The sequence below is a fragment of the Hyperolius riggenbachi genome, chromosome 6, assembly GCF_040937935.1.
Source record: "Hyperolius riggenbachi isolate aHypRig1 chromosome 6, aHypRig1.pri, whole genome shotgun sequence".
Taxonomy (NCBI): Eukaryota; Metazoa; Chordata; class Amphibia; order Anura; family Hyperoliidae; genus Hyperolius; species Hyperolius riggenbachi.
Window position 1 is genome coordinate 11,714,517 of NC_090651.1, and position 13,849 is coordinate 11,728,365.

Consider the following 13,849-nt stretch of genomic DNA (forward strand, 5'->3'; position numbering starts at 1 on the left):
GTAAAGAGGATGACCTGCAGGCTGATTGTGGATCAAACGACATGAATGAAATACATGGCGAATATCAATCATTTATTGATCTATTTTTTAACTTCTCACTTTGCAATCTATTGATTTATTTTTTCCCTTTTTCGCTTAAGTTCCTCTTTAAGTATTGGATGGCACGGACAAACCAGACTTTCAGTGATTTTATCTTGTTAGGATTTTCAAGTGATCATGTTTTACTGTCCGTGTCATTGATTATGATTTACACCATGATTCTTATTGGAAACCTTATCATATTTAGCTTAATTAAATCAGATATCCATCTTCACACACCAATGTACTCTTTCCTCAGTTATTTATCTATATTAGATGTCTGCTATGCTTCAGTTACCCTTCCAGCCATGTCTGTCAATGCCATAACTGACAACAGGAGAGTGAGCCTCATCCAATGCTTCACCCAGCTCTATTTCTTTGTCTCTCTCGGAGGTTCGGAATGTCTTCTCCTGGCTGCCATGGCCTATGACCGGTATGTGGCCATATGCAACCCGCTCCACTACTCCACAGTCATGAACAAGAAGTTTTGTTCCTCCTTAGTTGGGGGATCTTGGTTTAGTGGATTTTTGAACTCTGTCCTCCATACTGTAATGACTTCTAAGCTGACTTTTTGTCCATCTCGGCATGTCAACCACTTCTTCTGTGATGTCCCACCCATGCTGCATGCTTCTTGCACGGATACGCACACTAGCCAGACATTACTCTATATAGTCAGTGTTTTTCTGGGCATGACTCCTTTTGTGTTTGTGGTTGTCTCTTACACACACATCATTGCCACCATCCTGAAGATCCACTCTGCTGCTGGAAGACAAAAGGCGTTCTCCACCTGTTCCTCCCATCTCATCGTGGTTACAGTGTTTTACATAACTGCCAACTTCAATTATATTGGCCCAGCACCCAGAGACTCCTTTGACATTATACGGTTATCATCCATGTTATACAGTGTTCTCACACCCCTGTTTAATCCAGTTATTTATTGTCTACGGAACCAGGAGGTACAACGAGCATTGAGTAAAGCTTTTACCAAAAAATACACTTTTGTTAAATAACAATTGGTCATACAAAATTAAATAAAATCAACTAAAATGTTTCTCTGTGATGGACTATTGTTATATTGTGATTTTATAAGTAATGGGTTACCAAGCTGGTGGCGAAGGGCCTGATTTGCTACAGTGGGGATGTCAAAAGTTATCCAACAAACCTGGAGTGGAATTTTTAAAAATTGTCTGCTGTCAGATGGTAACAAGAGTGTCCTCCTAACCTGAGCTATATTGGAACACAGCAGAAGCTGCTGAGTGGTAAAGTGTCTAAAGAGGGATTATTAGCCACAAAATCAAATTCCATTTACCAACTGCTCTGTATTCATTATGCAGCCTGAAACCTTACCCTGCATTGCAAGCACTCCAATCTAATCAGAAATGTTTCTGCTGTAATAAATCTAATCTGTCAGCCTGGCTCTATTTGATACATTGCTGATGAGAAGTAAGCTTGTCTTCAGCCCGCCCACATTCCTACTCCTCACTGATTGGCTGAAGGCAGTGTGACATGAGGCTGAAAGTCTGATCTATGCTGTGCTCACATGTTTACAAAGCAAGCTAGCTATGACAGTACAGATTCTAGGAGAGAAAAAAGTGTAAGGGAGGAAATGACATCAGGATTGGCTTCAGTCAGAGGGAACCAAGATGGCAAATGCCGGGAACAGAATTATTTTTTGTTTACTATATAAAATTAACTGAAATAAAAACATAAGCAGTAAAATACATCTTTGATGTAAGTAGAACAAGTAGTTCTCTACTTATATATGTGATTTGTTTTCCTGGCATAGCATGGCTGACCCTGCTGCTTTAATCAATTACAATCTCATGCGTACATCCAGGCTCTTCTGGAATTATTACATACAAAACGTGAAAAAAACTGTATAAATCATCGCTAATGAAAAATTCATTTTATTGCAAAATCATTAAATATCGACAATTTGCAGAGCACCCTGGCTCAAACATCAATTAACTTAAAAACCATTAACAAAAAAAACTTTTGAAGCGATACAGCAGTTTAAGCATTCAGATAATACAGCAAAAAGTTAAAATGCAGATCACATGTGTTCATATAAACACTAATTGCTCATTTATATGCTATTAAACACTGAGTGGGTAAAAGTAATGGCAAAGATTGAAAGTACTATTGATCATGCGGTGGTTTGATCCTTGTACTTATCATTTTGTTTATCAGAGTCACAATACTGTGGTACCTAGGGCTTCTTCCAGGCCCCTTCTGGCCGTGATCAAGACCCATTATTTTCCAGAGTGCACTTTTAAATTTTTGGTTTCTTAATGTATATATGATTGGGTTTAGAGTAGGTGTAATTATAGCGTAAAATACTGGAACCATGCTTTCTTCTTCCGAGGAGTATTTTAATGTAGGCTTTAAATATGCAGAGGAAGAAGTTGCAAAAAACAATATAACCACGATGAGATGAGGTGTGCAAGTGGAAAAGGTCTTCTTCTGCCCTTCTTTGGATCTGATCTTCAGTATGCTGGCAATTATGAGGATGTATGACATTAAGATGAGCAGAAAAGACCCAAATCCATAAAGTCCACCGATGATGTAGAGGACAATCTCAGTGAGGAAAGTGTCACCACAAGCCACTTTCAACAATGGTGGGATATCACAAAAGAACTGGTTTATACTTTTGGAGGAGCAGAAGGAAAGGCGAAAAGTACAAACAGTATGAACCATGGAGTTCAAGAATCCACTGATCCAGGAGCTTCCAACCAAGACAACACAAGTGCTGTTTTTCATAATAGTCACATAATGCAGTGGACGGCAGATCGCTACATATCGGTCATAAGCCATGACAGCAAGCAGGGTACACTCAATACTACCCAAGGCAATAAAAAAATAGAGCTGAGCAGCACAGCCAAAGAAAGAAATGGAACTGGTCTTCAGCAGAAAATTAAGAAGCATTTTAGGAATGGTCACTGAGGTGTAAAATATCTCGAGAAAAGACAGGTTACTAAGAAAGAAATACATGGGAGTATGGAGCTTAGAGCTGAAGATAGTTGTCACAATAATGAGAACATTTCCAAGGATAATCAATACATAAAATATGCAAACTGCACAAAACAGAATGATCTGAATGGCGTATTGAGCTGGAAATCCAAGAAGACTGAACTCCACCACTGTACTGTCATTCATCATTAGTCATCATCTTAAAATATTATTCAATAACTAAAATCGAATAACAGGACAACGAGATTAAGAGATGAAAAAAAGACACAAACAAAAAAGGAAAGGGGCAGGGCAAAATAAAACAAGAGTTTGAGAAAGGGAAGAGAAGAAAAGAAAAGATGAGATAAGAAAGGAGAGAAGATTGAAGGAGGTAAAGGACAGAAGAGAGAGGAAAGTAGAGGGATGATAAGAGACAGCAGGGAATGAATAATGTGGAATATCAAGCCAGGGTTACGAAGGACATAAAAGGGCAGGTGGGATAATTCGTTTTGCATCAGCAAGCAATATACACTCAGGGCTATTTCCCATTGCAGGTGAGTCTGCGGTACTTGTGCTGCAATTGCCGAATGCCAATGATCAGCAAATCACTAGTACAATGGCACCAGCTTTCACACTGCAGCGTTTGAGATAGCAAAAGCGCTACATGATTTTCAGTGTCAAACAGCCCTTGTTGGCCACTCTGTTAGGTACACCTGCTTGTTAACACAGAACAGCCAATCACAGAGCAGCAACTCAGTGCATTTAGGCAACTAGATGTGGTGCAGACAAGTGGCTGAAGTTCAAACAGAGCATCAGAATGGAGGAAAAGTGGATTTAAGTGACTTTGAACGTGGGAACCGTTAGAGCTGGTTTGAGTATTTCAGAAACTGCTGATCTACTGAGATTTTCATGCAAAACCTTTTCAAGGATTTACAGATACTGGATAAAAGAGAAACACTGAGAAACGTGTGTGGACGAAAATGCCTTGTTGATGTCATAGAATGAGTAGGTTCAAGAAGACTGGAAATCAACAGCAGCTCAAATAACCATTTATGGCAACCAAGGTAGGCAGAATACCATCTTTGAACACAACCCATTAAATCTTGAAGAAGATGGGCTACAGCAGCAGAAGACCACACCTAGTGCAACGCTCGTTAGCTAAGAACAGATAATAGAGGGTACAATTTGTACAGGTTCATCAAAATTGGACAATACAAAAAAACGTTATCTGGTCTGATGGGTCTCAATTTAATCTGCAACCTGCAACATTCAGATAGTAAGGTAAGAATTGGGCATAAACAAAGTGAAAGCATGGATCTATTCTGCCTTATGTCAACAGTTCAGGCTGGTGGTGGGGTAGTGGTGTGGAAGAACATATTCTTGGCAAACTTTGGGCCCCTTAAAGGACAATTGAAGTGAGAAGAATATGGAGGCTACCATATTTATTTCCTTTTAAATAATACTAGTTGCCTGGCAGCCCTGCTGATCTATTTGGCTGCAGTAGTGTCTGAATAACACCAGAAAAAAGCATGCAGCTAATCTTGTCAGATCTAACAATAATGTCAGAAACACCTGACTAAAAGTATTAGAGGCAGAGGATCAGCAGGGCTGCTAGGCAACTGGTATTGCTTAAAATAAAATAAATATGGCAGCCTCCATATCCCTCTCACTTCAATTGTCCTTTAACCTCCTTGGCGGTAATCCCGAGCTGAGCTCGGGGTATGCCGCCGGAGGTCGCCGCTCAGGCCCTGCTGGGCCGATTCTAATTCTGTAAAAAGCAGCACACGCAGCCGGCACTTTGCCAGCCGCGTGTGCTGCCCGATCGCCGCCGCTCCGCGGCGATCCGCCGCGTGCAGCGGCGAAAGAGGGTCCCCCCAGCCGCCCGAGCCCAGCGCAGCCGGAACAAACAGTTCCGGCCGGCGCTAGGGGCTGGATCGGGCGGCTCTGACGTCAGGACGTCGACTGACGTCCATGACGTCACTCCGCTCGTCGCCATGGCGACGAGGAAAGCGAAACAAGATAGGCCGCTCATTGCGGCCTATCTTGTTACTTTCGATTGCCGGAGGCGATCGAAAGTACGCTTCCGGAGCGCCCTCTAGTGGGCTTTCATACAGCCAACTTTCAGTTGGCTGCATGAAATATTTTTTTTTTTATTTAAAAAAAACCCTCCCGCAGCCTCCCTGGCAAAATAAATAAACCGCCAGGGAGGTTAATACCAATTGTGTATGCATTGTGTAAATGGCACAGCCTACCTGATTACTGTTGCTGATCACGTCCATCCCTTCATGACCATAGTATATGAGTCTTTTGAAGGCTACTTTCAGCAGGGTAAGGCCCCTTGGAGTGTACTGTATACACTAAACTGCGTTCAGTAGAATTACTTACATAAAGTCTTACGATGAGTAGAGCAGAATACAATACATGACATATAATGCATTATGCTCTACTCATTGTGCGTAAGACTTAAAACGCATAATTCTGCTAAAAAAAGTTTAGCACATACACCCCTATATCACAAAGCTCACATCATCTGAAGCTGTTTTCTTGAACAAGACAATGAGTTGTTTGTAGTCCAATGGCCTCCACAGTAGGGATGAGTGAGCAGTAAGGGTCAGTGCACACCAGAGCGGTTCTGTAGCGTTTTTAAAAACACTTGTGGATAAAAAAATGCTTGGCTAATGTATTTCAATGGGCTGGAGCACACCAGAGCGGTTCCTTTTTTTCCACAAACGCAAACTCGGGGCAGTGTTGCCAACCTTTCACGTTATTTTTTACTGACAAATAACTAAAAATTTACTGACAAAAGATTATTTTTACTGACAAAATCTCCTGCCGAAAAATGGGCGTGGTCACGCAACAGAATGTGGGCGTGGTCATGGGTGGGGCCAAATATACATGATTTTAGTATTGCTGTAAAAGGTCTGCCAGGGAAGTTTGAGCTCTGCCATAGTGTTTCCCCCCCTTCCCCCAAAATACATGTAATCTTACAGCATTTCACCAAAAATCCACGTAATCTGGCAGAGGTTCTTCCAAAATACAGATAATATGGCAGTGGTTCCCAAAAAATAAATGTAATCTGGCAGCAGCGATTCCCCCAACATATATAATCTGGCAGCAGTTCCCCAAAATACATTTAATCTGACAGCAGTGGTTCCCCAAAAATAGGTAGCCCCAGGTCTATAGGTGTCCCCAGAATAGGTGGCCAGGGGTATAGATGTCCCCAGAACAGGTAGCCAGGGGGAGAGATGTCCCCAGAACAGGTAACCAGGGGTATAGATGTCCCCAGAACAGGTAGCCAGGGGTATATGTGCCCAGTATATGTAGGCAGGGGTACAGGGCCGGTTCTAGACTGGCACATATGAGGGGGCAGTCAAATGGGTAGGGGGCAACATGCACGAGGAAATTTGCGGCGCGCAAAGCATGCCGCTGCGACGACAGTGGGCATGGCAAGTAAATGCACATAATGAGAGACAGCGTTTCACCAGTAAATGCATGTAATGACAGACAGCTTTTCACCAGTAAATGCACGTAATGAGAGACAGCTTTTCACCAGTAAATGCACGTAATAAGAGACAGCTTTTCACCAGTAAATGCACACAATGGGCTCGATTCACAAAGCGGTGCTAACCCAGTTAGCATGCCTAAAAGACTTTAGGCATGATAACCATTGCACCATGCTGGTGAAAAGCCAGTTTAGGCGTGATAAGTTTAGGCGTGATAAGTTTAGGTGTGATAAGTTTAGGCATGCTAAGTTTAGATAAGTGTAGATAGCGTGCAAAGTCCCGCACGCAGAGCAGCGCCATTACACTCTATGCAAAGTGCACCAGACTTTGCTAGCGCAAAACTTTTGATCAGCTATGCACTGCGGTGCTAACGCAGTTGGTGCTTAAACTTATCATGCCTAAACTTATCACACCTAAACTTATCATGCCTAAACTTATCACACCTAAACTTATCATACCTAAACTTATCATGCCTAAACTGAGTTTAGGCGTGATAAAGGGCTTTTCACCAGCGTGCTAACTGTTAGCACCGCTTTGTGAATCAGGCCCAATAAGAGACAGCTTTTCACCAGTAAATGCACATAATGGCAAACAGCCAGCGTCCTCAGTATATGTAGCCAGGGATATATGTGCGCAGTATATGTAGCCAGAGGTATATGTCCCCAGTATATGTAGGCAGGGGTATATGTGCCCAGTATATGTAGCCAGAGGTATATGTCCCCAGTATATGTAGCCAGGGGTATATGTGCCCAGTATATGTAGCCACAGGTATATGTCCCAGTATATGTAGTCAGGGTTATATCTTCCCAGTATATGCAGCCAGAGGTATATGTGCCCACAATAGGTAGCCAGGGGGTATATGTGCCCAGTATATGTAGCCAGGGTTATATGTCCCCAGTATATGTAGCCAGGGGTATATGTGCCCACTATATGTAGCCACAGGTATATGTCCCAGTATATGTAGTCAGGGTTATATGTGCCCAGTATATGCAGCCAGAGGTATATGTGCCCACAATAGGTAGCCAGGGGGTATATGTGCCCAGTATATGTAGCCAGGGTTATATGTCCCCAGTATATGTAGGCAGGGGTATATGTGCGCAGTATATGTAGCCAGAGGTATATGTCCCCAGTATATGTAGCCAGGGGTATATGTGCCCAGTATATGTAGCCAGAGGTATATGTCCCCAGTATATGCAGCCAGGGGTATATGTGCCTAGTATATGTAGCCACAGGTATATGTCCCAGTATATGTAGTCAGGGTTATATCTGCCCAGTATATGCAGCCAGAGGTATATGTGCCCACAATAGGTAGCCAGGGGGTATATGTGCCCAGTATATGTAGCCAGGGTTATATGTCCCCAGTATTTGTAGGCAGGGGTATATGTGCCCAGTATATGTAGCCAGAGGTATATGTCCCCAGTATATGTAGCCAGGGGTATATGTGCCCAGTATATGTAGCCACAGGTATATGTCCCAGTATATGTAGTCAGGGTTATATGTGCCCAGTATATGCAGCCAGAGGTATATGTGCCCACAATAGGTAGCCAGGGGGTATATGTGCCCAGTATATGTAGCCAGGGTTATATGTCCCCAGTATATGTAGGCAGGGGGATATGTGCCCAGTATATGTAGCCAGAGGTATATGTCCCAGTATATGTAGCCAGGGGTATATGTGCCCAGTATATGTAGACAGGGGTATATGGGCCCAGTATATGTAGGCAGGGTATATGTCCCAGTATATGTAGTCAGGGTTATATGTGCCCAGTATATGCAGCCAGAGGTATATGTGCCCACAATAGGTAGCCAGGGGGTATATGTGCCCAGTATATGTAGCCAGGGTTATATGTCCCCAGTATATGTAGGCAGGGGGATATGTGCCCAGTATATGTAGCCAGAGGTATATGTCCCAGTATATGTAGCCAGGGGTATATGTGCCCAGTATATGTAGACAGGGGTATATGGGCCCAGTATATGTAGGCAGGGTATATGTCCCAGTATATGTAGTCAGGGTTATATGTGCCCAGCATATGTAGCCAGAGGTATATGTGCACACAATAGGTAGCCAGGTGACCCCCCTAGCAGGAGGACAGCAGCGCAGTGGAGGGAGAGCTGTGGCATCAGCAGTGGAGAAGGGGGGCAATCTCCCCCCCCCCCTTCTCTCACCTTAGTGCTCTCCCTCCCTCGCTGACTGTCCCCTCATGATCTAAGTGCGGAGTGGCTGGCAGTGGCAGGCGGCAGTGAGCGGAACTTACCTGCTGCGTCTCTCGTCGCCGGCGCGGGATGATTTGCCGCTACTCTGGTCTGGTCCAGACCAGAGCAGCAGAACTTCCGGCGCAGGAGCGCGACGGAAGGTAAGTCCCGCCGCTGCCAAACGCCACTCCGCACTTAGATCAGGAGGGGACAGTCAGCGAGGGAGGGAGAGCACTAAGGTGAGAGAAGGGGGGGGGAGATTGCCCCGTTCTCCACCGCTGCCCACAGCTCTTCCTCCACTGCGCTGCTCCCCTCCTGCAACAGGGCGGGCGGCCGACTGGCCGCCCTTTTACGGACGCTGCTGAATTCCCTACGGAATTCACGGGCAGCTCATTTTGTATCAAAATTTACGGGCTGCCCGTAAATTTACGGGCGGTTGGCAACGGGCTGCAGCATTTTTTAGATTTCTGAGGCGTTTCTGCCTCAATGATAAAGTATAGGAAAGTGGAAAACCGCTCTGAAAAACGCTAGATTTAGAGCTGTTTTCCAGGCGTTTTTGTTACAGAAGCTGTTCAGTAACAGCTTTACTGTAACAATATTTGAAATCTGCTACACAAAAAACGCTCTAAAAAATGCTAGGCATGTTTAGAAAACCTCTCTAATCATGTCTAGAATCGCTCTGAAATCAGCTTCAAAAACCTCTAGCGTTTTGCGGACATGCTAGAGGTTTTTGGTGTGCACTGGGCCTATTTCAGTCTCGGGAGCAAAGGTTCTCATGAAATTAGCAGTCAGTCTCACCATGTAAAGTCCGCCATTCATAAATTGTGGAAAAACAAACAAACAAAGAAAAAAATTGTGGACGAAAACAAAAAAATATTTTTAGTGCAATTGTGATGATGCCACCAAGTTGATACTGCATTTATTAAAGAGAACCTGAAGTGAAAAACAGATACTCACCTAAGGAGAGGGAAGGCTCTGGGTCCTACAGAGCCTTCCTGGTTTCCTCACTGTCACCGCGTTCCCCTGCAGGCTCCCCCGTTAGCAGTCGGTGGGAGACTGCTCACTTCCACTGCGGGTGGGCTTTGGAAGTCTTCGAGAGCACTCAGGCTTCCAAAGATGGGCTGCTCCTTACTGTGCACATGTGAGCACCTCTCTCGAGCACTCACGTGTGCGCAGTACAGAGCCGCAAGTCTTGGGGAGCCCGAGTACTCCCGAAGGCTTCCGAAGACTCCTGTGGCAAGAGATTTGAATCGAGGATCCATCGCTGGAACACAAGGAGAATGAGAAGGCTCTATAGGACCCAGAGCCTTCTCCCTCCTAAGGTGAGTATCTGTTTTTTTTTTTTACTTCAGATTCTCTTTAGCGCTGCCATTTTTGTGAAGCAATCATTCCTGCATTCATTTGAGTCTAATTTTGCCAGTAGTGTCAGAATGATAATGCCAGTTCAGGATCTGACCTGAAGTTCCAATATAATTGAGGTCTGGCAACGAGGGAGGTGCTTGATATGCAAAATTCTGAATACACATGCACAGGCATGCTGCTGACCATGTTCAGTGTGTTCATACTGCTAATTGCTTGGCAAGTTTTTGCAGTCAGTTGTGAAGATGCATGTGAGCACCAGTACAGGGTCGACAGCCTTTTCGCACCGACAGCGCAGTGCTTCGTCAGGTCCTGTCGGTGCGAAACAGCTGTCGACCCTGCACTGGTCTGTACATGCACCAATAGGATATGTTTGTCTTTACACATTCAATTGCTTTTGAACTTTTTAATGAAATTTTGAAATAAAACGGTTTTCAATAGGGGATGTGCACTCTGCTCCACTCTGTATTTCAACTATTGATCCATACTTCTCGCATACGTGTCTTTTTCCACATAACCTGTGCACCCTTCTACTGTGGATTGTGTAGAATTTTTTTTTATTTTCTTTAGAAACAAGAAGGGTGTGCCATTCAATTTTCTTCCTTCTAATTGGTTTTTGATTTCTAAATAATTATGTCATTTGCACACGAACCAAATGTTCAACTCCACCTTTTATACAGTACTTTGTATCACAGTTGTGTATCTTGTTACACTGTAATAGTAAAGATGCTGTGTGGCTACTTGTTCATTCTTTGTCTTAAGATTTATAGTGATTATTATGCCCTACAGTGTGTGATTGGCAGCGTTAGTCACTTAAAGAGGAACTCCAGTGAAAATAATGTAGTAAAAAAAGTGCTTCATTTTTACAATAATGTATAAATGATTTGGTCAGCGTTTGCCCATTGTAAAATCTTTCCTCTCCCTGATTTACATTCTGACATTTATTACATGGTGATATTTTTACTGCTGGCAGGTGATGTAGCTGCTGCTTGCTTTTTTGGCAGTTGGAAACAGCTGTAAACAGCTATTTCCCACAATGCAACAAGGTTCACAGACAGGAAACTGCCAGGAGTACAATGGGCCTCAGAGTTTCTTGTGGGAGGGGTTTCACCACAATATCAGTCATACAGCGCCCCCTGATGATCCGTTTGTGAAAAGGAATAGATTTCTCATGTAAAAGGGGGTATCAGCTACTGATTGGGGTGAAGTTCAATTCTTGGTCACAATTTCTCTTTAAAGGGATACTTAAGTCTGGCCAAAAAAATGAGTTTAACTCACCTGGGGCGTCCCTCAGCCCCCTGCAGCTGATCGGTGCCCTCGCAGCTCCACTCCGATGCTCCTGGACCCGCCGGCGACGACTTCCGGTTTCGCCGTCACCGGCCGACAGGCATGGGAACGCGAGTGATTGTTCGCGTTCCCTGCCACAATAGCACCCCCTGTGCGACTATTGCGGCAAGAAGGGCGCAATAATCGCATAGGGGGTGCTATTGTGGCTGGGAACGCGAACAATCACTCGCGTTCCCATGCCTGTCGGCCGGTGACGGCGAAACCGGAAGTCGTCGCCGGCGGGTCCAGGAGCATCGAAGCGGAGCTGCGAGGGCACCGATCAGCTGCAGGGGGCTGAGGGACGCCCCAGGTGAGTTAAACTCATTTCTTTGGCCAGACTTAAGTATCCCTTTAAAGGCTAGGTTCACTGTGGTCAGCTGCATAACGCACGCGTTATCATGAGTGTGCACTGCATTGGAGACTGGACATAGACTCTAATAGAGAACCTGCATGCAGCGAGTTAGAATAACGCGATTCGTTACTGTGAACAGCCCCATAGAACTGTATGGGTAGTGAGTTGACAGAATTATTCTGCAATGCAACTGAGCACTGTGAACTAGTCCAAACTGTTTTTTCACATGATGAAATACCAGGAATTTTAGTAATGGTCAAATCAGGCACTGAAGTTGGCATTAACCTCATAGGGAACAGTTCATCAATCAAGAACTGTCCACTCATTTCCTATCAGGTTTCCTGCAGGGTACCCTAAACTAGACTAGTGCCTTGAAGTTTACATGCTGGAGGTAAGATCTGTATCTCAATATAATACTTGCTACTGGACAGCTTTAATCATGAAATCTCAATTTTGGTGGAACAACTCTAGGATGTGAAAGTTACATTTTTAATCAAATAGAATCAGAATTCATCTCCACTGGGGCAACATCCACTTTGTGACTGAATGTCAGTGAATCTCTGTGAACTTAGATAATTAAGGAAGCATAAAGCTATATACATATACTTTATTTATATACAGTAAATCAGGCAGAAATATGCAGACTTACAAAACGAGTACCCCCCCCCAAAAAAAAACCAACAACATTGTAGGTGATATATAAATTGTCAAAATAACCTTCCTAGTAGCCTTGCCTACTCATGTTCACACTATCCTATATAATAATCCCTAAGTGTCCCTGCGTCATCCTGTCCATGTGTTTGCGCTACTGTGCATGTGCAGCACGGACAGCCGTTGGGACAGGAGGACGGGGCCAGGGAGCCGGATGGACACGCGCGCATGCACACTGACTGGCAGCGTGAAGAGATCTAGAGCCTGTTTTTAAATGGGCTTAGGTCGACTAGTCCTATATAATAAAACCCCTGTGTCCCTGCATCCCTCCTGTGTCCCTGCTTCCAGACCTGACAGTTTGCTGCCTGTGAACCTCATTGCATTGTGGGAAATAACAGGTTTTTTCCAACTGCCAAGCAAGCAACATCTCTCTGTGTGCATATACTTCGGACAGCGGTGGGGGACAGGCGAGGGGGACGCGTCTTTGTGTGGGTTGGGGGAGGGGGGGGGGGGGGTAGCAGCTGAGGCTTAGAGCCTTAGGCGGGCCTTTTTACTAGTTGTGGATATGTTTTGATCTATCAAAACCAACCCAGGAAAAGATAATCATGTCATTTTAAACAATGATGGCAAAAACCTTGAAAGGAATTTTGTAATGGAGATTATATAGCCCAACAATTTTCTCTTTATATTGATTTTATATTTTATCCTTATTCCCACATGTGTTAGGTAGTTTTTTTCAGTGTATAACAAAATAATACAATTCAGGAAAACTCAAAGAGGAAAGTTCATGTACGCTCTACCCCCCTCCAATCATACCAGTCGGTGCAGGATCTGGTGAGCCAGGCCAATCAAGAAGTACAGACAAGGAGGGATCCGCAGCCAGACCAGGTTGATGAAAAAAGCAGATATATTTATTGAAAAATTCCACGATACAGTGCAATAAAAACCACAGGATCAACTAACGTGTATCGGGCCTACAATCTGCCCTTAGTCAACTATGACTAAAGGCAGATTGTAGACCCGATACGCGTTAGTTGATCCTGTGGTTCTTATTGCACTGTATCGTGGAATTTTTCAATAAATATCAGTTTTTTCCATCAACCTGGTCTGGCTGTGGATCCCTCCTTGTTTGTATTTCAGGAAAACTCAAACTCTGTATCTATTATTACAACATCTTTGAACAACAAGATCAGCAAAGACCTATGAAACTTCTTTCACATATTCAGGTGAAACTGATTGAAAAATTTGAATATTGTGCAAAAGGCCATTTATTTCAGTAATTCAACTTAAAAGGTTGAACTAAAATACAGTATATGAAATAGACTCATTGCATGCAAAAGCGAGATATTTGAAGTATTTATTTGTTCTAATTCTGATGATTATGGCTCACAGCTTATGAGAACCCCAAAATCAGAATCTCAGACCATTAGAATATTGTGAA

General features: G+C 43.8%; 2 protein-coding genes across 2 annotated transcripts; one reads left to right on the forward strand and one right to left on the reverse strand.

Moving 5' to 3' along the window:
* Positions 1-158: 158 nt before the first annotated feature.
* LOC137522028 (olfactory receptor 5V1-like) lies at positions 159-1,088 on the forward strand. The gene has a single exon (XM_068242047.1). It carries the CDS (start codon positions 159-161, stop codon positions 1,086-1,088), a length of 930 nt encoding a protein of 309 aa, XP_068098148.1.
* Positions 1,089-2,217: 1,129 nt separating this feature from the next.
* Positions 2,218-3,234, reverse strand: LOC137522029 (olfactory receptor 5AR1-like). The gene has a single exon (XM_068242048.1). The coding sequence runs from the start codon at positions 3,232-3,234 to the stop codon at positions 2,218-2,220; it is 1,017 nt and encodes a 338-aa protein (XP_068098149.1).
* Between the last annotated feature and the right edge of the window lie 10,615 nt (positions 3,235-13,849).

Excerpts from the sequence above, each read along its gene's own strand:
- LOC137522028 (XM_068242047.1), top strand. The coding sequence starts at position 159 with ATGGCACGGACAAACCAGACTTTCAGTGATTTTATCTTGTTAGGATTT.
- LOC137522029 (XM_068242048.1), bottom strand. The coding sequence starts at position 3,234 with ATGAATGACAGTACAGTGGTGGAGTTCAGTCTTCTTGGATTTCCAGCT.